This window comes from Pogona vitticeps, chromosome 1, assembly GCF_051106095.1.
Source record: "Pogona vitticeps strain Pit_001003342236 chromosome 1, PviZW2.1, whole genome shotgun sequence".
NCBI lineage: Eukaryota > Metazoa > Chordata > Lepidosauria > Squamata > Agamidae > Pogona > Pogona vitticeps.
The window spans coordinates 264326268-264350451 of NC_135783.1; the positions used below are offsets into that span (position 1 = coordinate 264326268).

Here is a 24184-nt window from a genome sequence, read left to right on the forward strand (position 1 = left end):
AAAATCACAAATGAAAAGTTTATTTGTTGACCAAGATTTCTGATTAAGAACAGCTTGATTAAGAAATAAAATAATAATAATAATAATAATAATAATAATAGCAGCCACTATTTAAGAAAATTTGGTGACATAATTATTAGATATTTACCTAATGCAGCAGACTCATTTGTATTTTGTACTTTTTTCTTAAGTGGAAAAGGGCTGCCACATTTTATAGTATAGGAATCTTCCAGGCCTAAGAGACAGATCATAAAGCTATATAATAAAACAGAAACAAATGCTAGAGAACAATTGAAATATACTGTTGGAAACACAACAAAGTTACAGTCTCTCTCCCATGAAATGGTGGTAAAGGGCTTTCCTAGTTTCAGTTATATCTGGACTACAGTCCTGATGGGTATTTACCCATCTATCCTGTCCTGATGATTTTGCCTGGGATGCTTTCAAGCTAGTTTTCAGCTAAGTTTGATAACAGACACTACCTTTGTTACTTGGTATGTACTGCATGGAGGGGGACATGGGTGGCACTGCAGGTTAAACTGCTGAACCACTGGGCTGTCGATCAAAAGGTCAGCAGTTCGAATCCACACAATGGGGTGAACTCCCGTCGCTTGTCCCAGCTCCTGCCAACCTCACAGTTTGAAAGCATGCACATTCAAGTATATGAATAGGTACCACTTCGGTGGGAAGGTAACGGCATTCTGTCTCTAATCATGCTGGCCTCGAGACTACAGAAACTGTCTATGGACAAATGCTGGCTTTTCAGCTTACAAACAGGCATGAGTCAGACACGACTAGACTTAGTTGTCAAGGGGAATCTTTACCTTTACCTTTTCTGTATGGAGAGCATGTGATCCCACTTCCTCTCCTGAATCAACTGAGATACGCTTCTGGTATCTATCAAATATTCTCACTCATTTTAATAAGCTCCTTAGGAAGTAGTAGAAACCTTATACTGTATTAGCACCTGATAGTAGCATAGGAGTGGATGTGGAAGAATTAATGAACCCACCCAGGGAAGGCTTATAGACAATGTTGGGTTCTCCATTAAGATACAGGTTCACAATGAAGTGGGGATACCCCCATAATTTGGATGTGCAGATGGAACAGTAACCATGATATATATTACTAATTTCTGCTGGTTGCTAACTATGTTCTTTCCTCAACAAGACAGACTTAGCAAAACTCATTCATATCATCCTCATAACCTGCAGAACCACCCTTGAAATAGCCACAAAGTTATCAGAAGCCAACAAATCGCTTCATTAAATGAGAGGCTGAGCTTTCAACACTTCAGTCTTTTCTCCAATTCAGATTTAAATCATAGCCAGAAACAAACTCCAGCCGTGTCTACCAACCTATTTGGTCTATAAAAGCTTTTTCTTCCCATTTCTCTTCCTTCAAACATTCCCCACCTGTCCCTTTTTTACCTTAATTGATGGCTTTAGAAAAAATAGCAGAGGCAAGCAGGTGGGAGTTTGTTTTGCTTCCTTTTTCCATTCTGTTAGACTAAAATGCTGAGTAACAATGCAGGAGAGAGTATGGGGAACTGTGGGAGATGCAGGGCTCAAAAAGGCTACTGAACCACACTATCCCAGATGGTCTGCACTATTCAGAATGTATGTCATTCTTCAAGACACACACAAGAAGTTCAAGGCCATTCTCAGTGTTTCAATTAGCAATTTTCAAATGAAACTAAAAGCCACCAATTTTCCATTTCACATGGTTGGCAAAGGATGGCTTTTTACCTCCAAATGGAAACTGTCCCAGATTTAAACAACAATCCATGTCCAGAATAACTTTGTTGGTTGACACTTTCCTAATGTGGTAACAAGGAAAAGATTTTTGTCATTGTCACTCCCATGGTAGAATTTCAAACAATGCAGTCTGTTGACTTCCATGGCAGTTGAGTGCCAGCTGTATTCTATGCATCTACCGTCCCGTTTCACCTTATAAACACTTTGGCCAGCATGCTAGTTGTACATAAGGTCTACGTAACTTGCCACAGCTAAAGGTGGCCTGGGCACATCTCACTTACACAGCTGGATACATGACCAGGTAAGCAGTTGAGATGTGCCCTGGCATTTTTTCTATTAACTACAATTAGCTCAGCAAACCTTATGTAAAAAAAACCCTACAGGATTCTGGCCTCTATTAACACATTGCACTTTCGATAAACTGCAGTCTCTTGGGTTATACATAGTAATGCTGTATTTCCTTTCACTGGTTACTGCCAAAGAATTTTGGCAAGGGAAAGCTAGTATTCATTTGTGGAAGAAATAAGCAATGCTGAATGTATATATAAATACAACTGAATTTGATTTAGTGATACTTATTGTCCAGCAACTTTGTAAGGGTTGCTGTTCTTGTATCCTCCACTAAGATGAATGGCAATATGCAGGATCTGCTTAACTTACCAGAAATTAAGTGGACTTCTGAGGGGCAGATTAAAAAGCACCTATCACTTCCATCTGTTTTACTGCAGTGCAGAGTTACTTTGGGTAAAGTGACATCAGGCAGGGACCTTTCTATAGGACAAAACACAGACACTCACAGAAGGAGAGAAATGGATCTGGAATATAAATTTGAAGCCTCATATAATCAGTATCAAACTGAACCCCCATTTTTAATAATATGGAGAAGGAAAGCACAAACAACATATTAAATTTCTCTTTTTAATGAAACCTTTTGTTTTCATGCAGATGACCACAAAAGGAAAAAAAACAAAAGCCTTGATTAAAAGCACAGGAAAGAAAGCATCAAAGGCCTGAAAGTATCTCCTGTTTTTTTCTAAATAACCAGCTTCAACAATAACCATGATAGCCAGCTAAAAAGTAATGCAGTGCTGGAGAGTGAGACATACAATAGCTTTTTGAAGAAATGAACATCATTTGTAAAATGGGTTATTACTGCTTGTGGTAAGGATAGTTGTACTTTCTCTTCTGATAAGCAGATTATGAACATCATGTACTGCTTCAAAAATCTGGTCAGCCAAATGGAAGATGGAAGAAACAGGTGATGAAAAGGAAAATTTGTCTCAAATGATTTTCAGTTCTCTGAAACACTATTGTCTGTCATCGGCCATAATAAGAGGCAATGCTAATAGCATGGACTACTTGTAATGCTGTTTGACTCCATGGAAATAAAGTCTTCATTCCATTTTGTTTCATTTATTAATACTGCTGACAACCAGAAAAACTCACATTACAATATTTGCAAATATCAACAATATGTTAGTATGATCCTGAATTATGCAGGATAGCTGAACTTCTACAGAGAACCAAATAAAGTGTTTAAAATATTCATAAATTTTGAACCTTACCAACACAGTCCTTTTTGTTCCAGTGTAGTTTGTAGCCAGCATTACAGTGGCACTGATAATCCCCCAGTGTATTTAGGCAGGTATGCTGGCACCCTCCATTGTTGATGCTGCACTCATTAATATCTAAAGAAAAAGAATGGGAAGGAAAATGGGTTTTTAAGAGAAAAATCTTATCACTGTGGCTCTAATTGCCTCAAATGTTTACATGAATAAATATTTAGGCAGGTTCAGAATATATAAAATTATGCAAGGAGGCAATGGCCACAACAACAAAAAGTGGATTTGCAGCTACTTCAGTCACTGCACACAGTGCAAGTGGTGGTGTGGTTTAAAAAAGGTGTCAATCCACACCAAGGCTTCTGTTGCTGACTAGCCAGTGTTGGGAGGCTTTGGAGCAACTGACAGAGCTGGTGCTGAACCTATTTTTACAATCGCACAAGACTGCCGTTGATTTACATCACAAAAAATATTTATGTCTACTTTCTTCTTTTCTGGATGCAAAAACCTACTTAATAATAAACATAGGGCTAGAAACCTCTTCACTTATACAATCATGTTAGGATAACCATATAAGCATTTTTCCCTATGACAGGATCTCCTTTATATGAATGGACAAGCATTGATAGCAGAATTGGTGACACTACCAGTCATGACAGCAATTGTGTAAATGGGAGCATGCCAGACAGACAAAATTTTGTGCAATTGCTCTTACACACAAAGCCTGAAGCAGATTTTGGGCATAATCTATTTAACCTTGAAGGTAACTACTGTGTGAATTAAGAAAGGGAACTAATGTATGTTTTTCAGGTAACCATCTTACAAAATCCAGTTAATAACACCCAAATATGGTATGCAACTGTTTGTTCTCCCTTTCCAATAAAAGTAAGGTGGGGAAGCTCCTGAAGGAAAAACCTGATATGTCCAAAGTCAGACTTCTACTTCCTACTGTGCAAAAAGAAGAAAAGAAAACATTGGAAAAATCTGCAGCACCAGGCTTAAAATCTACTTTTCCTCTTGATGTTAAGAGTAAGGAAATAACATCCCAATAAGCAAGTCTTCAGTAATATTATATATACTCACCTCCACAATGTGTAAAGCCATAGAGTGTGTATCCTTGGTTGCAAGTACACTCAAAAGTGCCTGGGTGATTGATGCATATATGGTCACATGTCCTTTCGAACGAGCATTCATCAATGTCTGCAATTTTTAAGGAATACTTATGATTTCACTTCATATTGAAAGGAAATTTATGAACTAGGAAAGCTCTATGAAAAACAGAGATTAAGCTTGAATTTAAAAAAATGTTGGCCTTGCTGAAAGCACAAAGTAGGATCGTGGCTGTTGTTGTTCCCTACATTTCTCCTGCAAAAACTGCAAGCCAAAGAGCAGGAAAATGCTGTTTTCAATAAATTGTTAGGCTTTACTCACTGACCACAAACAAATACTGCAATTGGTTAAAAGGCAGTTAAGCTAGCTTAACAGAAAAAGCTTCTTACTTTTCATCTAACACTCTTTATAGATCAATTAATGATTCGAATTCCAGTCTCTGTAACGCTTAGTCTTGTGCCAAGGCTACTCACTGGTGAGAAACAGAAGGGCTTTGGCATGTGAAAGGTAATTGATTGATATATTTTCTAAAAATATAAGTGTTGCCTGTTGAGCCTGTTTAACAATTACTGGTTGAAATCCTGTTGTGCAATTTATGCCTAAGAAAGGGTGATAGCAGGGGAAGATTTTCACCTGCAGAATGGTGGCGATGTCATCAGCAGGGGAAAATTTTCAGTAATTAAAGACTTCTTGCTCTCCCATAGCTTGTCTGACTTGCAAACAATCTGTTTAATTGTGTGGAAGCAATGGATACCTTTAGGCATCCTTCAGTCTCGAGAGACTATGGTAACGTGCTTTGTAAGAAGGACTTGGAACAGTGTCTTGTGTGGCTGAGAAGGCCAATTAAAGAGTGACAATCCTTTCCATACTGAAGACAAATGCAATCTGTCCCCTGTCCAGCTCCCTAATTTGGCTGGGTTCAGGACTGCCTCTTTGCCTCAGCCTGCTGGACAAGGGTCTCTTCAAATTGGGAGAGGCCATGATGCACCGCCTGCCTCCAGGCTAAACGCTCAGATGTCAAGGCTTCCTATTTGTTTCAGTCCATTCCTAAGGCCTTCAGATGCTGCTTGCAGATATTCTTCTATTGCAGCTGTGGTCTCTCTCTGGGGCAATTTCCCTGCACTAATTTTCCATACAGGAGATCTTTTGGAATCCGACCATCAGCCATTCTCACGACATGCCCAAGGAAACGTAGACATCGCTGTTTCAGTAATGTATACATGCTAAAAAATTCCAGTTTGTTCTAGGACTACTCTATTTGGAACTTTGTCCTGCCAGGTGATACCAAAAATGTGTTGGAGACAACGCATATGGAACATATTCAGCTTCCTCTCCTGCCGTGCATGAAGGGTCCAGGACTCATGGCAGTACAGGAGTGTGCTCGGGACACAGGCTCTATAGACCTGGATCTTGGTGTATGTCGTCAGCTTCTTACTAAGCCATACTGTCTTTGGGAGTCTCGAGAACATGGTAGCTGCTTTCCCAATGCGTTCATCCAGCTCGGCATCCAGGGAGAGTGTCAGAGATCATTGAGCCAAGGTACACAAAGTCATGAACAACCTCCAATTCTTGCGTGGAGATTGTAATAGAGAGAGGTGAGTCCTGGCCCATGACTTGTGTTTTCTTCAGGCTGATTGTTAATCCAAAGTCTTGGCAGGCCTTGCTAAAGCAATTCATGAGTTGTTGGAGCTCTTCAGCAGTGTGGGCAACAACACCTGCATCATCAGTGAAGAGGAAGTCCCACATGCATTGCACTTGGACTTCGGTCTTCGATCTCAGTTTAGAGAGATTAAAGAGCTTTCCATCTGATCTGTTCCAGAGATAGACACCTTCTGTTGCAGTTCCAAAGCATGCTTCAGCATGACAGCAAAAAAGATCCAAAACAGGGTCGGCGCGACGACACAACCCTATTTCACTCTGCTTCAGATGTCAAAGGGATCTGATGTTGAGCCATCAAAAACTACAGTGCCCTTCATTTCCTCATGAAAGGACTTGATGATGTTAAGGAGTCGAGGTGGACATCCAATCTTGGAAAGTATTTTTAAAAGGCCATCCCTGCTAACCAAATCAAAGGCCTTTGTGAGAGCTATGAAGGCCACAAAGAGTGGCTGTTGTTCCCTACATTTCTCCTGCAAATGTCTAAGGGAGAATACTATGTCAGTGGTGGATCTATTAGCTTGAAATCCACACTGGGATTCTGGATATACTCTGTCCGCAAGCACCTGGAGTCTCTTCAGCACAACACAGGCAAGTAGCTTCCCTACAATGCTGAGAAGAGAAATGCCACTGTAGTTATTGCAGTCACCCCTGTCTCCTTTGTTCTTATACAATGTGACGATGTTTGCATCCTTCATGTCCTGTGGTACTCCACCTTCCCTCCAGCAGAGACAAAAGATTTCATACAGTTCGGTGGTGATGAAAATAGCACTTCAGCAGGAATGTTATCCTTCCCAGGTGCCTTGCTGGAGGTGAGGGAATCCAAGGCCACTTTAATTTCCGCTAAAGTTGGTTTGCTGTCCAACTCTTCCAAGATAGGCAGGCACTTGATGTTATTTATTGCCTCTTCGCTTACTACATTCTCTCTAGAATACAGCTCAGAGTAGTGCTGCACCCAGTGTTCCATCTGCTGTGCTGTGCTGGATGATCATGCCTGTAGCAGACTTCAAGGGAGCAGATTTCTTCTGTATTGGACCTAAAGCCTGCTTGATACCATCATAGATTCCTTTGATGTTACCTGTGTCTGCTGCTATATGTATCTGAGAGCAGAGCTGAAGCCAACAATTGCTGGAACATCTCCTGGCAGCCTGTTGGACTTGGCTATGAGCAGCTCGAAGAGCCTGCAAGTTGTACTCACTAGGACAGGATTTGTGTGCTGCTAGAGTTCTCCTCTTATCCTCAATGGCTGGCATTAACTCCTCCGAATGGGCTTTGAACCAGTCTGCCGTATTTTTGGTCTTCTTGCCAAATGTGGACAAGTCAGTGTTATACACAGTGTTCTCGAAATGTTCTCATCGTTCAGGTGCTTTTGCATCAGCCGGGCCTGGAAGGGTTTCCTCAAGCTCTTGGGCAAATTCCTCCACTTTTCTTGGATCGCGAGTGTTGCTGATGTCAATACGTGGTCTTCCTTCCTTTTTCGAATGATACAATCTCTTTGTTTGCAGTTTTACTCTACTACACACCAGGGAGTGATCAGTATTGCAATCAGCACTCTGGTAACTGTGTGTGATCGTAATACTAGGAAGGCTAGAATGTCTAGTGAGGATCAAATCGAGCTGATGCCAATGCCTGGATCTTGGATGTCTCCAGGAAACTCTGTGCTGAAGCTTCATAGTAAAAAACGTACTGCTGACACAAAGATCATAATAACAGCAAAACTCCAGCAAGTGTTGCCCATTTTCGTTCATCCTTCCAATGTCAAAACGGCCTAGACAAGTGGGCCAAGAATTGTGATCAGCAGCAACTCTAGCGTTACAGTCTGCGAGAATGAACATTGGTTTTCTCTCAGAGATTTTTTTGATAGTAGCTGCCAGATAATCATAGAATTTGTCTTTGACTTCTGTTGTGGATGACAGTGTTGGTGCATATGACTGGAGCTGCAGTGATAGGATTCTTTCTACTGTTCCACATTAGGTGGAACAATGCATCTCAGCAGAATATTTCTGACCGCAAAGCCAACACCATGTTCCCTGGTCTCATTCAATGGTTTTCCCTGCCAGAAGAATGAGAAGTTTTTTTCTTTGACAGATCCCATGTCTGGCAATCTCATCTCTTGCAGGGCAACAATTTCCATCTGCAATCTACTCTGTTCCATGCCGATGACAGCTGTCTTGCGCACTTTCTCTATTTCCTGCAGGTCGTCAGAAAAGCCATCGTCAGAAAAGCCAGGGTCATTGTCCGAACATTCCAGGTGCCCAACTTTAGGGCAGAAGTTTTCTTACGATTGTTGCATGGTGCAGGGTTATCGATCTGATTGTCGGCTTTCACCCTAAACCCCATGCATCCCATGGGGTTAACAGACCGTGGAGAGGTAGCACCTTACTGGCTGGGGAATGTCCAGCTTAAAGCGGGTGGTAGCTACCTAGTGAGGTGCAATGACCTCTCCCATCATCAGAAGTAGCCCCTGGCATCATGCTCTACACCAATTGAGCAAAGACTTATAACCAGTAACTGCTACTTCCTGTGTTGTCTCAACGCTGTATGTGAAGCTGGAGTATACTTTCCAGAGCACGAAGCCTGGGTAAAATAATATGGAGGATAGGCTGTTAACCAAAGCAGCAAATCCCCCCTCTCCATGTTGCTGAAATAGTTCAATAGAAAGGCAAGAGCCAATACAACTGGTTCCAGCAACATCACAGGAGTTGCCAGAACAACACAAACTGCCTCCGGGACTCCGGCTCCGGATTTTGCCTCAAGGTTAACTCCTGAAGCCTTTTCCACTGATGGATATAGCCACAAGGCAGTGGAGGTTTGAAATCGGAGTTTTCCTTCTCCTAGATGGGCTGCCTTCCAAGGCTGATGAGCCTCACCTACCCAGAATGGAAACCATAGAATCACAGAACCACAGAATATTTGAGTTGGAAGGGGCCTATAAGGCCACCGAGTCCAAACCCCTGCTCAATACAGGAATCCAAATCAAATTAGATCTGACAGACGGTTGTCCAATTTTCTTTTGAATGCCTCCGGAGTTGGAGTGCTCACCAGTATTACCTTGTTTATGTTATCACTCTGCAAATAACATCAATACTAATTGATTGCTAATTCTCTGTTGGGATATGAATAGAAAGTACAACACAATTAGCTAATTTTTCCCCAGTAAAATCAACAGGAATTAATCTTCAGAATACAATATTAAATATATTGGCCAGAATCCTTTTGAGAAAAATGTTGTGCACAAGGGCAATGGCAGCCATTGAATCCAAGAGGACCTGGATGAGGAGGTGATTGCTGTTGAGGAGAAACACTTGGGGAGAGGTGAAGGTGGGGATGCCTCCCTACAGCTGGGAGCTACAAGGGAAGCCTGGGTGGGGGTGGGGTGGTCTGTGAGAGGGACACATGCTGAGAGCAGACAGGGACTCATGTGATCCAGAGGAGGAGGAAGAAGCCTTGAATGACACACAGGAGGAGGTGGAAGAAGCCTACAGTCGGGAGGAGATCCCAAAGCTGGAATAGGACTGGGACTATGTTATCAAAAGGATCCCTGGGCAGAGATCCTTGTTGAACTTCATGTGCCCAGAGCGCAAGGCAATGCACCAGAGGACACCTGCCAGAGTGGACCCCATTGGCCACAATGTGGAGACCATCACTGCCAACCTGAGCCAGGTCAAGCGGGCCCCACACCAACACAAGATAATGCTGTAAGTTAAAGAGGCAGAAGGAAAACCAGCAGTGCTTCCAGCAGCAGGTGCAGCTGTAGCCAAGATTGCCAGACCCTGCACTTTGCCCTTACTGCAAGCTTTCAAGTCATCCCTGCTCCATATACCTTACCTTGGCCCTCCATCGAGGCTCACGCTGACTCACAAGCACCAGTGAAGCTCACTCAGAGCCCAGAACTAGCCAGGAATGTGCAGGGGCAAATTGTGTCAACCTCAGCTCGGGACAAGTTGTAGGAGCGGCACAGACTCCCAAAGTTGTTCTCTCCTCACCCTTTGTTGCAATAAATCCCATTGGACTTGAGCCAGATCATGTGAACCCTGAAGGAGGGTTTGCCTGCCAACCCCACCAGGGATAGTCGGGTTCACATTCCCCCAATAAAATTCTGGCCATTATGTACAGCACATCTCACAGAGTTATCAGAAAGATGCATTTGTAAAAATAACAATTACACGGAGATCTCAGTTACTCTGTGTCTGTGCATACACGCACATATATCTGTGATAACTTCAAATACTTTCATATGATGCATCACCAACCACACTCACAAAGGATTGAGTTCAAGGTAAAACATCCTTTCAATGTGATATTATTTCGATACCACAACCAATGTTTTTATGTTTGTTAACTACCTGAGAGAAAATTAATTCAATTCAATATTATTTATAGAATTCCTTAATAAAACAATATTGTCTACATGTCTGAATACAGTGGGGTCTTGACTTAAGAACGGCTTGAGTTAAGAACATTTTGACTTAAGAACCACTCTCATAGGAAAATATTGACTTGACTTACATACTTAGATTTGAGTTAAGAACTGAAAAAAACCCACGTGGGAGGCAGGGAAAGTGCAAAATGTGAACTTTCAGTTAACTGTTGGCCAGTGAAAAGGGTGCCTGTCTGCTTCCTCACTCCTCTCAGCGTTTAGAGAGTGGATTGGGAGACAGTCTTCAGACTGCCTGGTACTGTACTGCCTGGACTGTATTTTCCCTGCCTTCCCTGAACCTTTCTTGACCTAAGAAAAAAAGAAACAAAATATCCCCCTCTAGTGGTCGAAGGCAGAATAGCAGCTTCCCATTAGTTTCTATGGTCGGAAAAGAGCAGATACGGATCAAATGGTTTTCAATGCATTCCTATGGGAAATGCAGATTTGACCTGAGAACTTTTTGACTTGAGAACCGCCTTCCAATACGGATTAAGTTCTCAAGTCAAGACCCCACTGTATTTTAAACTGTATTTAATTTTTATTGCTCCTCCCTGCAACATACCCTGACATAATTTTTCATCAGATAATAATTTGAAGCCTTTTTTGCAGCTGCAGTCAAAACTACCAATAGTGTTTCTACAGAAGTGATCACATCCACCATTATCAGCCTGGCATTCATCAATATCTGAAATAAAAAACAGAAAAAAATGAATGAATGGCAAGGAACATAAGGATCTTGATTTTCTTTCTTAATAGAAATACCCGTCACAGATATCTTAAACTTGAAATCTGCTAGACTACAATAATCTGCTCACGTTTAAGAGCTGATTAATTAAATGCCCTTAGTTGCAAAGAACAGCCTGTATTTGTTTCGCATTCTCCTCCTGGAATTGTGCAAATAAAAGAACACAGTTTTCTTTCAGATCAACCCTTCTGTCCCACCATGTAAAATAAAATTGCATTAACTTTCTTGCTTGCTAGTATTCTTCCTAATAGCATCTTAGAGCAAAATTATGAAATTCCTTCCTTCTTTTAAGTCTGGGCAAATTCCCAAGGGTCTGAGGACATTCGTGCTTAGTTTAATCCTGCTAAATTTAAAATCATTTTGAGTCACAGAATCCAGGCTCTCTGATAAAAGGTTTCATTAAACTGTTCTCCTGAAGTCCCTCTTCTGGTATTTCAAGACCTGTGTAGCTAGAGATTTTGGGAGTTCATGGATCAGGAGAGGTGCTCAACTACAAACGGTAGGGAGAGATGGTTGTTGTAGGTTTTTTGGGCTGTTTGACCATGTTCTGGAGGTTTTTCTTCCTAATGTTTTGCCAGTCTCAGTGGCCGGTATCTTCAGAGGACAGGAGTTAGAACTCTGTCTGTGTTCTCATTGGCCTTTCTCAGTCCATGAGCCATCCATGACTTACCAAGATCTCTCCCTTAAAACAACAATAACATGATATTCCTCCCTCCCAAGTTTTTATTCATGAAGGTTCTAACATGATCCAAGGAAAAGTATTTTTCAGAGCCCCTGTATTAACAGTTTTTTCCTAAAAATTACTGTCTTCTCTTCTACACCTTTTATGCTTGCTATGTGGGTATCTAAGAAAATATTAGTTATGTCCAGGGGCCCAGACACTTAGTGCTGACTTCCCCTGATGTTCCAACACAAATGACTGCAGTAGGTGTTCATTCCTCAGTTTTCTTCTCAACCACTTGCCCAGTTCTTGTTTTGCCAAATTTCTTCAAAAGACATTTGCCAACAGACAGAATGTATGTGCAAGTATTTGTGACACCTGAGTGGGCACTTACTGTCTTCCTGAGAAAAATACAATAGGAACCTTGGCAAAATGCATAAGGCATCCAAACCTGAATGTCTGTGTTTATATTAGACTCTGCCTTCCCTAATATGACCTCTCTTTCTGCCATTGTAATAGAGCATGAGGATTAGTTGTCATGCTCTTTCAGATCAAACAACAAATTACTTGAGAACATTTTTGTCTTCCTTAGCCTCTTACCCCTTATGACCCCTTTCTCTTCCTCTCCCCTCCTCAAATTTGCTTAATCCTTACCCCATCTTTCTGGAAGGGAAACCTAGCTTACAGCAGCCTGATGGTCTCACAAGCCTTGCATGATTCCTAAAACCCAACAGCTTTGCTCTTGCAGTGAGTGTGTCCTTTCAGTTAATCTGCCCATCTTTCTCAAAGTCTGGTGCACAGACCTGTATTTTATTCACAGATCCATTTGCTTTACTTACTTAGTCTTTAGTATTACCCATTCGGACTAGCATCTATGGACAAACTGACTCATTAGCAGAATTTGTACAGTAATATTTCCTAATCCCCAATGTAATTACTCTGTATCTAATACACAGTAATTGTACCATCTGCACCATACTAAGTGAGGTCATAAGATGTAACTGAATGCAGAAAACAATCCTTGCTTTAGATTCACATTTTAAACTTTTTGAGAGCAGAGACGATCAAGAGGGGCTATGGGCAAATCAGAACTAGGCTTTCTCTGTTTGAATGGCTTACAACACAAACCAGGGAACTTGGGCCGCCTAGATGTTCTTGGAGTACTACTCCCAGCAGTTCTGGGCAGCAGGCCAGTGTTGAAGAACTACTAAGAGTTGTATCCAACAACCTGTCAAAGGACACAGATACCTGCTCCTGCCTTAAAGAGTGATGATTTTCTTTGAGATGCACTTCCAAATAGTAGTTTCCCCATTTACATTTTTTTTTAAAAAAAGTCTGAACTGTACCTTTACAAGTCTTCCCATCAAACTGAAGTGTAAATCCAACAGGGCAGCTGCAGTGAACTCCGGTTGAGGTATCTTTACAAGTGCGATCACATCCACCATTATTTACAGCACAAGTTTCTGAAGAAAAGAAATGAAACCTTGTATTTCCAAAAGGAAAAGCTAGAAGATAAGTCAAAAGTGGCAGGTGGGATTTGTTCTCACCCACATAAGCTACAGTATTTCCATGTGAATTCTGTATCAAGACACACACACAACTACTTTCAACTCTTTTTTTAAAAACACACACACAAAAGACATGGCAATTGTGTGAGCAGTTAACTACGACCACTGAAGGATACAGTGATGCCATCACCTTCTTCACTCAGGTGAAAATAAGAACCTGATCGGATGTCAGGTGAATGGATATGATCATGACAAAGAAAAATGTGTGCTTAATCATATAATCATCACTGGACCAAAAATGTTTGGGTAATATAAAGACAGAACAATTTTATTACAAGAAAGATCTGTAAAAGCCTTTTAATCAAAATATGGATTCTCATATGCATAGAATTTAAATGACCAAAAATCAGGAAAACATTCAGGATATGGGAAGGCTCCTTGGTATCCTCTGAACCTACCAGTGGCCACACCCCATTCCACCTCTGTTTGTTTTTGCAGGAATGCTTGATTGTTTTTAACTCCCCTTCAAAAGAAAGTGTGTGCTTCCCATCCATTTAGTTTTCAAAGAAAAACAAACTTCTGGAAAGATTCCAAACAGTACAATTTATTTATTTTATTTATTTATTGGACTTATATACCGCCCCAAACAAGCAATGCAGGGAGCATGCACCTTATTTTAAAGAAAAAGCACATTTCCTCACTTCTGTCACATACAACAAACTCAGCACAGCAGTGCCAAACTCCCATCATCGTTGTTTAGTCGTGTCCGACTCTTCATGACCCCATGGACCAGAGCACACCAGGCCCTCCAATCTTCCACTGCCTCCTGGAGTTGGGTCAAATTCATGTTGGTTGCTTCGATGACACTGTCCAACCATCTCATCCTCGGTCGTCCCCTTCTCCTCTTGCCTCCACACTTTCCCAACATCAAGGTCTTTTCCAAGGAGTCTTCTCTTCTCATGAGATGGCCAAAGCATTGGAGCCTCAGCTTCAGGATCTGTCCTTCCAGTGAGCACTCAGGGTTGATTTCCTTTAGAATTGATAGGTTTGTTCTCCTTGCAGTCCAGGAGAGTCTCAAGAGGCTCCTCCAGCACCACAATTCAAAGGCATCAATTTGTCAGTGGTCAGCTTTCTTTATGGTCCAGCTCTCACTTCCATTCATCACTACAGGAAAAATCATAGCTTTGACTATTCAGACTTTTATTGGCAAGGTGATGTCTCTGCTTTTTAAGATGCTGTCAAGGTTTGTCAGCGCTTTCCTCCCAAGAAGTAGGCGTCTTTTAATTTCGTGGCTGCTGTCACCATCTGCAGTGATTATGGAGCCCAAGAAAGTAAAATCTGTCACTGCCTCCATATCTTCCCCTTCTTTTTGCCAGGATGGGATGGGACCTGTGGCCATGATCTTAGTTTTTTTGATGTTGAGTTTCAGATTGTTTTCGCACTCTCCTCTTTCACCCTCATTACGAGGTTCTTTAAGCCCTCCTCACTTTCTGCCATCAGAATGGTATCATCCGCATATAAGAGGTTGTTGATATTTCTTCCGGCAATCTTAATTCCTGTTTGGGATTTCTCTAGTCCAGCCTTTTGCATGATGTATTCTGCATATAAATTGAATAAGCAGGGGGACAATATACAGCCTTGTCGTACTCCTTTCCCAATTTTGAACCAATCAGTTGTTCCATATCGAGTTCTAACTGTTGCTTCCTGTCCCACGTATAGTCCCGGGATGGTACAAAAACAGAACAGGCTGTATATTGCCCACTTGACTGTAACCAAAGCTCAGTCCCCAGTTTTTCATGTTGCCTGGCTATTTCCCCCCCCCCCCCCAAGGTAGACTAGCAATAGCTCTCAAACATCTTTCTATACAAGGATTCAGGCATAGTCAAAAAACTGTACAATTTTTGTAACATTTCTGTAAAAGAAAACATTTTGCCTAGGATACCAGACATTACATGGAAATAAATTCAGTACTGTATATTTAAATCAACTTTTTAAAAGCAAGGTTGCTTGTTCCTTCTCCACAGTGAAGTACAGAAACAATGATTCCTCATCACATAACTGAGGAGAAATATTTGCTCTTTTGAGAGATTTCCCACTATTGTGAAAAAGACGACTTCATTTTTAAAGCCAGTGTATACTGGATGCAAACTGCAGCTGCACCTTAGTTTAACTGGGAAAGGAACCAATTCTCTGTGCAAAGCGCATTTACATGCCTCTATGGCAGTTGACAAAAGGAGGGAGCATGATGCTTGCTGTTCACACAGGCACCATGAACAGAGTAGTGATCAGCACTATCAAGGTCATCCCATGCCAAACATTCAAGTAGATAGGGGTTTACTGGTAGTGAAAATAACTATAAATACTGGACTCCCACTGGTGACATCGCGGAGTCCAAAGGAAACAGGAAGAGGGAATTTCTCTCCCCAATACAGCCCCCCTTGCACTCCCAAAAGCAATCTCACAGATATGACAAATTCTCTGGAACCAATTTTCAAGTGGTATAGGGAGTGTGAGTAGAGGAAGACTGAAGAGGCAGGAAGCTCTATTTTGTTGGCAAGATCAGGAAAGCCACAGGCGACAGTCAGAACTGAGCATTTTTACCCATGAGCAGCCGTCGTTTCACTCGCTTGTCTACATCTGTTCCAGCTGTAGCATTATTTTCAGAGATTTCTGTTCCAGCCTCCTCTTTCTCTTTAAAATGTAAAAGAAGAAAAATAACAATTGGTCTTGTCCTACATGCAGTGGAAATAATGTTCTAGACCAGACATTCTCAACCCTTTTTGGCCACAGCCATAAATGCAGTATGAAAGAAATTTAGGCTAAATAAGGATTGTGTAAGTCGCATAACGAAACTGATAAGGTAATGTGTGTAGAATTGTTTCCAGTCTGTGGCCCCATTCAAATGTGCCATGGCCCCCATTGAGAATGGCTGTTCTAGGAAATAACTATCCACCAGATTTTCAAAGTGACTGGTAAGTATCAAGGGTGGTTTTTTTCCATACTTTTTCCTCCTTATGCCTCACGTTTGCTTGAGCCATGGGTTAAGAAAGACAAAGGTGTCTGTTTTATATTATGTTATACAAAAGGGATGAGGCAAACTGGTTGGAGACACAAGTTTTATTTTGGCACAAAGAAATGCCAAAGGTTGCCGAATGTATTTTTGCATGAAATTTACTTTGAGTTAATGAGATCCAGCTTGCCCTTGGACAGCTTACTTATAAGGCCTCCTCACTCAAATAAATCAGATGCTGTCCTAGTTATGCCAGTTAAAGCAAACAACCAAAATGTTGGAGGTGGACTGCCTGATATTAAGAAATCATTTCAGACATTGCCTGTTAATACTGAGTTGCATGACTCAGCATGCAACTGACAATGTCTGTGGTGATTCCTTAACTTGTGGTGATTTGCCTCTAAAAATATACTTTTTGCGTGCTTATGCAAGAGGACTTTGACTGCTCTGTGATATTTACTCTGACCAAAAAAAGAAAAGAAAAAAAGAACTTGATTCTATCAAGCACAAGTTCAAGGTTGCCTCTTTTTCAGAACTAGTTCAATGCTATTCTCTCCCAGTTCAGCTGATGTTACTTAGATAGACACTTATCAGAAGGAAGGAAGGAAGGAGTGAGCAAGCAAGCAAGCGAGCTATGCCACATTGCTCCGGACTATTTGAGGGAACTTATTGTTCCATACAAGTCTAGTGCCAGTGCTTTGAAATATTTAAAGGAGTGCTTTCTTTTAGTCATGCCATCCTCAGATATAGATAGGATAAGAATGTGAGGCAGAGGTTTCTGGAAGGCTAGGCTTCTCCCTTCCCTGCTTGTCATTCCACTGGTACATACAGAGCCTCTTTATTCAGGCTTGTTACCATGTGGTACTATATTTTATTTATTTTCTTGATATGTTTTAAAATGTGCTTTATTTGTGTTTTAATACCTATATATTTTAATTGTATTTTTATTCAGTCTTACTATGAGCTTTATTTGGGGAGAAAGGCACAGACAGGTAAGGCTATGATCAGATTAGTGTTTGTACCACTTTTTGGTCCACTGTGGAGATGAGCTGGTTTGCACTTTTTTCCAAGGATCAAATGACAATTGCTGGATTGAACTAGCCTATGCCCAGAACATTCCTACCTGCATCTTTTTGGGTCCCTATCAGGGGCTTCTACTTTTTTCTGTTCAGGTAGGATCACTAAACTTTGCTTGCTTCTAGTGTGTGCAATCACCGGAAATAAATAAAAGGGAGACTTGTGGCTGTAAATTTGCCTTCTGTTGTCAATTTGCCAATGTTAAGCTTAAGAGGAGCTGAAGAAGCGAGCTTACCTATTTCATGATATTGATGAATTAAACACTTTCTCTGCTCCATGAAGAATCAGAGGATGTAGAAGGTTTTTTAAAACTATAGTTTTACAGTGCAGATACATAGAATCATTTGGGGGATGGGGGAGAAAAACTGAAAACTTCTTCCCAAAGTAATAGGAGACAGAAAGGGGCAAGGAGGGAGATTTCTGACACAGTAATTATGCAGATAAAACATATTAAAAAGCAAAATGGGGAAATTAAAAAACTTCCATTGCTTCTTCAGGCAAGGAAGAAAAATTGGGGGGGGGGAATACCAATTAGTGCAGTGTTGATGCACTGCATCAATTACAAAAAATAAAAAAAATTGAAATCTTTCTCCCGGAAGTAGGAAGAAACAGGAGTTGGCAAGGAGGATGTATTCTCGAAGGCTTTCACGGCTGGGATCTAACAGTTGTTGTGGATTTTTCAGGCTGTGAACACGGCCAAAGAGCCTGAAAACTCTCAACAACCAAGGAGGATGTTTATTTGTATGCTTGCTTGCTTCTTTCCTTCCTTCCTTTTCTTTCTTTCTTTCTTTCTTTCTTTCTTTCTTTCTTTCTTTCTTTCTTTCTTTCTTTCTTTCTTTCTTTCTTTCTTTCTTTCTGTTGTTTTCAACAAGCAGAAAGGCCATATAGAGTTGCTTGAAGTGAATATGCCATTTAGATGCAAGGATCATAACCAATGGCATTCTGGACCTCAATCTGATTCCAAGTGACCCTATTTAGCCTGCTCCAGGCTGCTCCAAAGGATCTTGTGTAAACAAGCCCTAGGTTCCAGCAGCTTTCAGTACCTGACTGATCTCAGCAAAGCAGAGAAACTTTGTGCTAGGGTAAACAAACAATTTAATCTTTTAAGGAAGCACCACTTCCAGTGATAGCCTCTGTGTGATGTTTATTACAATCCTTGACTTTTAGAAAAGAATTCACTGATGAATTGCTTTTTAATTTAATTGTGTTTTAATGTTACAGTTTAATTGTGTTTTAACATGTTCCAAATGGCTTTTAACTGAAATAATATCAGCTGTAGGTCTGATGGCAATTTTTAGAATATATATTTTAATTGCTTTTAATTATTTTGCCCTTTTATTTTGCCTTTTTATTGTATTTTAAATGCTGTAAGCCGCCCAGAGACCTTCGGGTAGTGTGGGCGGCATATAAGTTAAATAAATAAATAAATAAATAAATAAATAAATAAATAAATAAATAAATAAATAAATAAATGAATGAATGAATGAATGAATGAATGAATGAATGAATGAATGAATGAATGAATAAACAAACATGGTAATTTTTGTATATTTTTTTCATACCTGGTTCTACCTATTTTTATCTCTTAATTTTATTGTAAGTCAGCTGGGATCCTAGTGAAGGGACGTGGTGGCGCTGTGGACTAAACCGCAAAAGCCTGTGCTGCAGGGTCAGAAGACCAGCAGTCGTAAGATCGAATCCACACGATGGAGTGAGCTCCCGTCGCTTGTCCCAGCTCCCGCCAACCTAGCGGTTCGAAAGCATCCAAATGCAAGTAGATAAATAGGGACCACCTCGGTGGGGAGGTAACAGCGTTCCATGTCTAAGTCGCACTGGCCATGTGACCACGGAAGATTGTCTTTGGATGAAACGCTGGCTCTATGGCTTGGAAATGGGGATGAGCACCGCCCCCTAGAGTCGAACACGACCGGACAAAAATTGTCAAGGGGAACCTTTACCTTTACCTTTGGGATCCTAGTACTTTATCTGGGAAACGGTGGGATAGAAGTCAAATAAAAAATAGAGTAATAAAAACAAAATAAAATAATATGGTATGATTCTAGTTAATGATCCCAACTACAGTAGGCACATTGAATCAATGGAATTTAAGTGTTGACTCATTGATCAATCGTTGCTTCAGTGGGTATACTCTAGTTGGATTTAGGTGTTTACATGTAGAACTGCCCCTACTCCATCTCAAATATTTAGACCAGTCTAACCAGTTCAGAAGATGTGTTCTCATGTTGACTTTTCATCAGTTTTAAAGCGAACATCATAGGAATAAGATACTCAGGCAGAAATGGTTAAAATCTGTTTTTTTTAAAAAAAATCACACTTAGGGTGAAATTAGATAAAATGTCAGCTTCACAATTCACAGGTGATAAAACATTTCCCCTCTTCTCAGCAATTCCTCCATACTGTTATGTTTGCAAAATCAACATGCAAATGGAGCTTTTTATCTCCCAATTACCAATCATCCAATAACTGCCAAACTGATTTGCAACTTGCAAAGCTGAGAAATTTCATGCTAGGGTAAATAAACAATTTAATCTTCTAAGGAAGTGCCAATTCTGGTGACAACCTATGAAGTTATAAAATCTATAAAGTTTATTATGACTCTCAACCTAATGCAAAAGAATTAAAGTGCTTGCTTACCAAGACAAGTTTTTCCATTGGAATGCACAATATATTCTGGATGACAACCACAAATAGGCCCGTCATCTGTATCTTCACATGTATGCTGACAGCCACCATTCCCATGGTTGCAAGTCACTGAAAGAAAGAAAATGTGGAAATGAACTTCAGAAGAATTTCCACTGCCTATAAAGCTCTGCATCTACACTTTTATCTTCTACCCATTTGGAAGGCCTATGAACTTATGTTATCCAAAAAAATCATCTGCAGTGATATGTACTTTGATGTAATTGCCAAACCAGACTTAATTATAACTAGAGATTAATTATAACAAAGAGATAAGAAACTTTTGTTTACCAGAATTTTTGCTTTTAACTATTTAATTAACATAATTATGTTACATCAGTTAGACTATTTATTACATTTTAATGGGTGTTGTTTATGTGGTTTTATAATTGATCTACCAATAAAAACATAAGTTACCACAGTAATTTAACAAGCAATTTTTTTTATTGTTTTATTTAACAATAAACAAGGTGGGTAACTAACTACACATTCTACATGTGCCTACTCAGAATTTGGGGTACAAATACACAGCAGGAAAATACGCTATGAAACTGTGCCTGGGAGATTGTGTTTCACATTAATTTGCTTCAGCCAACCACACAGGATTAAGCAGAGGGGAATTGGGGTGGGGGGAATAAGCCTTGTTTGCTGCTTGTTTCTCTCTTCCTTTCCTATTCCATTTCTTCCTTTCTTCCTTTTAAATGTTTGCTGTCCTGGCACTAGGACAGCTAGCAAAAGCAAGGAATCAGCAGAGAGACAGGAGGAAATGTTTCAGTTATTCTTGTTTTCGGCTTTTTAATGCAGCTTTGCTCTGTGTCACCAACAGACCCAGGCACCAGGTGTCAGGAGGAGAAAATTCAGAAGGCAGCCAGCTTCCCTGCTGCTATGCCTCAAATAGTTCTATGTTGGCTGAAGTGATCATACTGCTCAAACTGATGTGAATGCATTCACTGTCAAAATAGTAGAATCTCCAGTAGTACAGTGGTGCCTCGCATAGCGACATTAATCCGTGCAGCAAAAATCACTGCTAAGTGATTTCGTCGCTATGCAATTTTAAAAAGCCCATAGAAACGCATTAAAACCTGTTTATTGCGTTCCTATGGGCAAAAAACTGATCTTAAAGTGAAGATCTTCCATACGGCGGCCATTTTCGCTGCCTCCTAAGCGAGGAATCCGTGCGAAAACACAGTGGGCGGCCATTTTTTTTACCCGGCGGCCATTTTGGAACCGCCGATCAGCTGTTAAAAAATCATCGCTTTGCGATGATCGGTAAGCAAAACAGGGAACTGATCATCGCAAAGCAAAAAAAACCCATTTAAAACATTGCAATGTGATTGCTTTTGCGATTGCAAAATCTTCATCGCTGTGCAGTTTCATTGCTAAACGGAGCGCCCGTTAAGCGAGGCACCACTGTAAAGAAAAAAAACTATGGATTCAGAGTGCAGGGGACTCTGGGCTGATTGCACTGAATTTTACATCATATAGTCAACAGAAAATAATATAAGTCTGACTGTTCCAATCATGAAACACTTCCAGCATTATTTTATAATGTTGTTGCACCATGAGTATCACCACGTTTAATCAGCACTTCCAGCTAAGCAGATAGATATCACATTGCATCCTAATATTCTAATTTAAAAAGCCATCTTAAATCACAATACAATTCAGCTGGAGATGGAAAGATGTATTTTCACCAACTACAGTCCATTCAGGAAAGCCAGAACTAAGTCAACTCCAGTTAAAAATGTACAAGGCTAACTTGTTATTAAGTGTTGCAGTACCTTTTAGACTAACAAACTTGTTCTTGGTGCAGGAATAGGAAAATTTTATACAGTAACTTTGTTCGTCTTCAGGAATCCAACAAGACTCATTGCTGTTGTTGCTAAACAGGGTACAGGTAAAAACACCATGTACCATTTGAGAGCAGCCCACTGTTGCCCTAAGTGCTGGGAGGGAGCTGAGCAAGGAAAATAACATATGAATCTATTAGACACTCAGCACACAGAGAAGCAATGTCTGTGAGAGAGGTAATTCCCCTCTCTCCTGCAACCCCCATGTACCCTGAGGACCCTGCGGCTTTGGAAAACCCTCTGCAGCAGGTTTACAGTCCAGGAGACCACTATATCATTTTCTTCTAAAAACAGTGGAGAAGAGTCTTCAGCCATTTCTGGTACATGGAAACCTGTTCTAGAGAGTTTTCTAGCCCTCCAGAGCAGATCTGTTGGGTTTTCAGGGCATGTAAGGGATATAGGATGGAAGAAAAAATTATTCCTCCAGCATCAGCTCCTTAATATTGCTCATGTGAGAGCTGTGCTGCCTACAGGATTCAGGTCTAATTGTTTAATGAGAGAGAAAAGCAGATAAACAGGATATGAAAGAGAGCTCACAGCTCCTCCTTCTATGAGTGAATGCATGTGAGTGTAAAAGATATTGATTCCTTATAGCAGGGGTGAACAAAATGTGACCTTCCTGATGCTGTTGAACTACAATTCCCAAAAGTATTCTGGAAGTTGTAGTCTGACAATATTCCCTCGTGGCTCTCACTGTCTCAAAACACGGGGTCTTCAGAATTCTCAACTAATAACCTTGACTTGCTCACATGGGTAAGTAAAGTATTTAGTCCTGCTATAAGATGACTATGGCCCTATGATCTACAATTGATGAAACAGGGGTTGTATAACATTTAACAAATGGAGCATTGAGTCAAAATTGTAAGTGATAACTTTTATAGTGAAAACTTCATCTGCTGAATTTAACCTTTTACTCAACAAATATTCATTTTATATATGATCATCCTTGTAACCAAAAAGAGAGAGATCATCATTAACAATCAGCAACAGAACTGTCAAAATTCTCGTTGCTTGCTTTGAGAAACAATAAGTATGTGTAGAATGTTGCATACAAATACAGTCTCTCTGGTTTCTGGCCAGTTCAAACCCAGGTCTGCATTCACAGGCCACTCCTCCTTTCGGAGCTTCTTTGCAAATATGGGCACAGCCATGATCTTTATTCATGCAGCTCATTCCTTCTGTCAAAACAATAAGAATGAAAGTGATGCATTAATGTTCTCTGTACCTTAAATTCAGATGATCTATTATAGATATAAACTTCAACAGTATTTAACTTTCAGGTAAGGCATGTATCATTTTGTGCTGTTCTGTGAATTACTAGCTAGGCCAGGGGCATTTCTAAAAGTAAAAGGCCTATTAAGGAACAAAAATCTCTCCTATCCAACTCAGATCTGCAACAGAAGTTTTGATGCTATTATATTCAAGAAACCTTTTCCTTATCAACCAAAGAATTTATATCTGCATGTATGCAATTCAATATCTGACTTCACAGGGGATTCTAGGGCAGTATTGATTTCTAATCAAGGTAAATTAGGCCTACACTGATGCACAACCCTTAACCTCCCTCTGTTAATTAAAATCTCTAATAGTGGAATGAGAGAGTCAAGAGATGGAATATTATTTTTAGTGTTACCCTGACACAAGCTACTTAACAGAAAAGGAAAGCCCTCTAGCTGGCTAAGTTTCACCTCTCTTCCAATACTTTTTTTAAAACAGGAAAGTCACAGCAGGAAAACATATTCTTTAAATGATGTGAATATTTGTAATGGTGTGGGTACATATGGAAGCAATTTGTGGAGTGCCTTGATCAGAAGCACTTTCCACTAGCCTCCAAAATGAGCACAATCCCAATATAAACAGATTCAACACAAACAGATTCAGATTCAATATTAACAGATTCAACTATCAGTCTATCTGGGGTAAGAATTACATTTTCAAAGCATCTACATTTATTACTATGAATAAAGGCAAAAGCAATTTCTCATAAAATTATCATCTTCTAGAGTGAGACATCCTAGGCAAATTCTCACTGACTGTATAATTCCACTTAAAATAATAGTAATTTTAAAAACACTCAAATATCCATAGATGTATCTCCTGTAATGAAAGCGGCAGACTGGATATGAAC

At 40.3% G+C, this 24184-nt stretch overlaps 1 protein-coding gene across 9 annotated transcripts in view; it reads right to left on the reverse strand.

Moving 5' to 3' along the window:
* SCUBE2 (signal peptide, CUB domain and EGF like domain containing 2) overlaps window positions 1–24184 on the reverse strand; it is a 93864-nt gene that overhangs the window by 43452 nt on the left and 26228 nt on the right. For 3 of the 9 annotated variants that reach the window (XM_072985754.2, XM_072985748.2, XM_078383921.1), the window contains exons 5-12: window positions 23109–23234; window positions 20162–20278; window positions 16021–16110; window positions 13258–13374; window positions 11068–11190; window positions 4403–4519; window positions 3323–3445; window positions 2418–2528 (exon numbers count right to left, since the gene is read on the reverse strand). In XM_072985754.2, coding sequence (XP_072841855.2) covers window positions 2418–2528; window positions 3323–3445; window positions 4403–4519; window positions 11068–11190; window positions 13258–13374; window positions 16021–16110; window positions 20162–20278; window positions 23109–23234 — 924 coding nt within the window. Of the gene's footprint in view, window positions 1–148; window positions 236–2417; window positions 2529–3322; window positions 3446–4402; window positions 4520–11067; window positions 11191–13257; window positions 13375–16020; window positions 16111–20161; window positions 20279–21987; window positions 22298–23108; window positions 23235–24184 lie in introns of those variants that run through there. The other 6 variants (XM_072985746.2, XM_072985751.2, XM_072985753.2 and 3 more) reach the window with 5 other exon arrangements.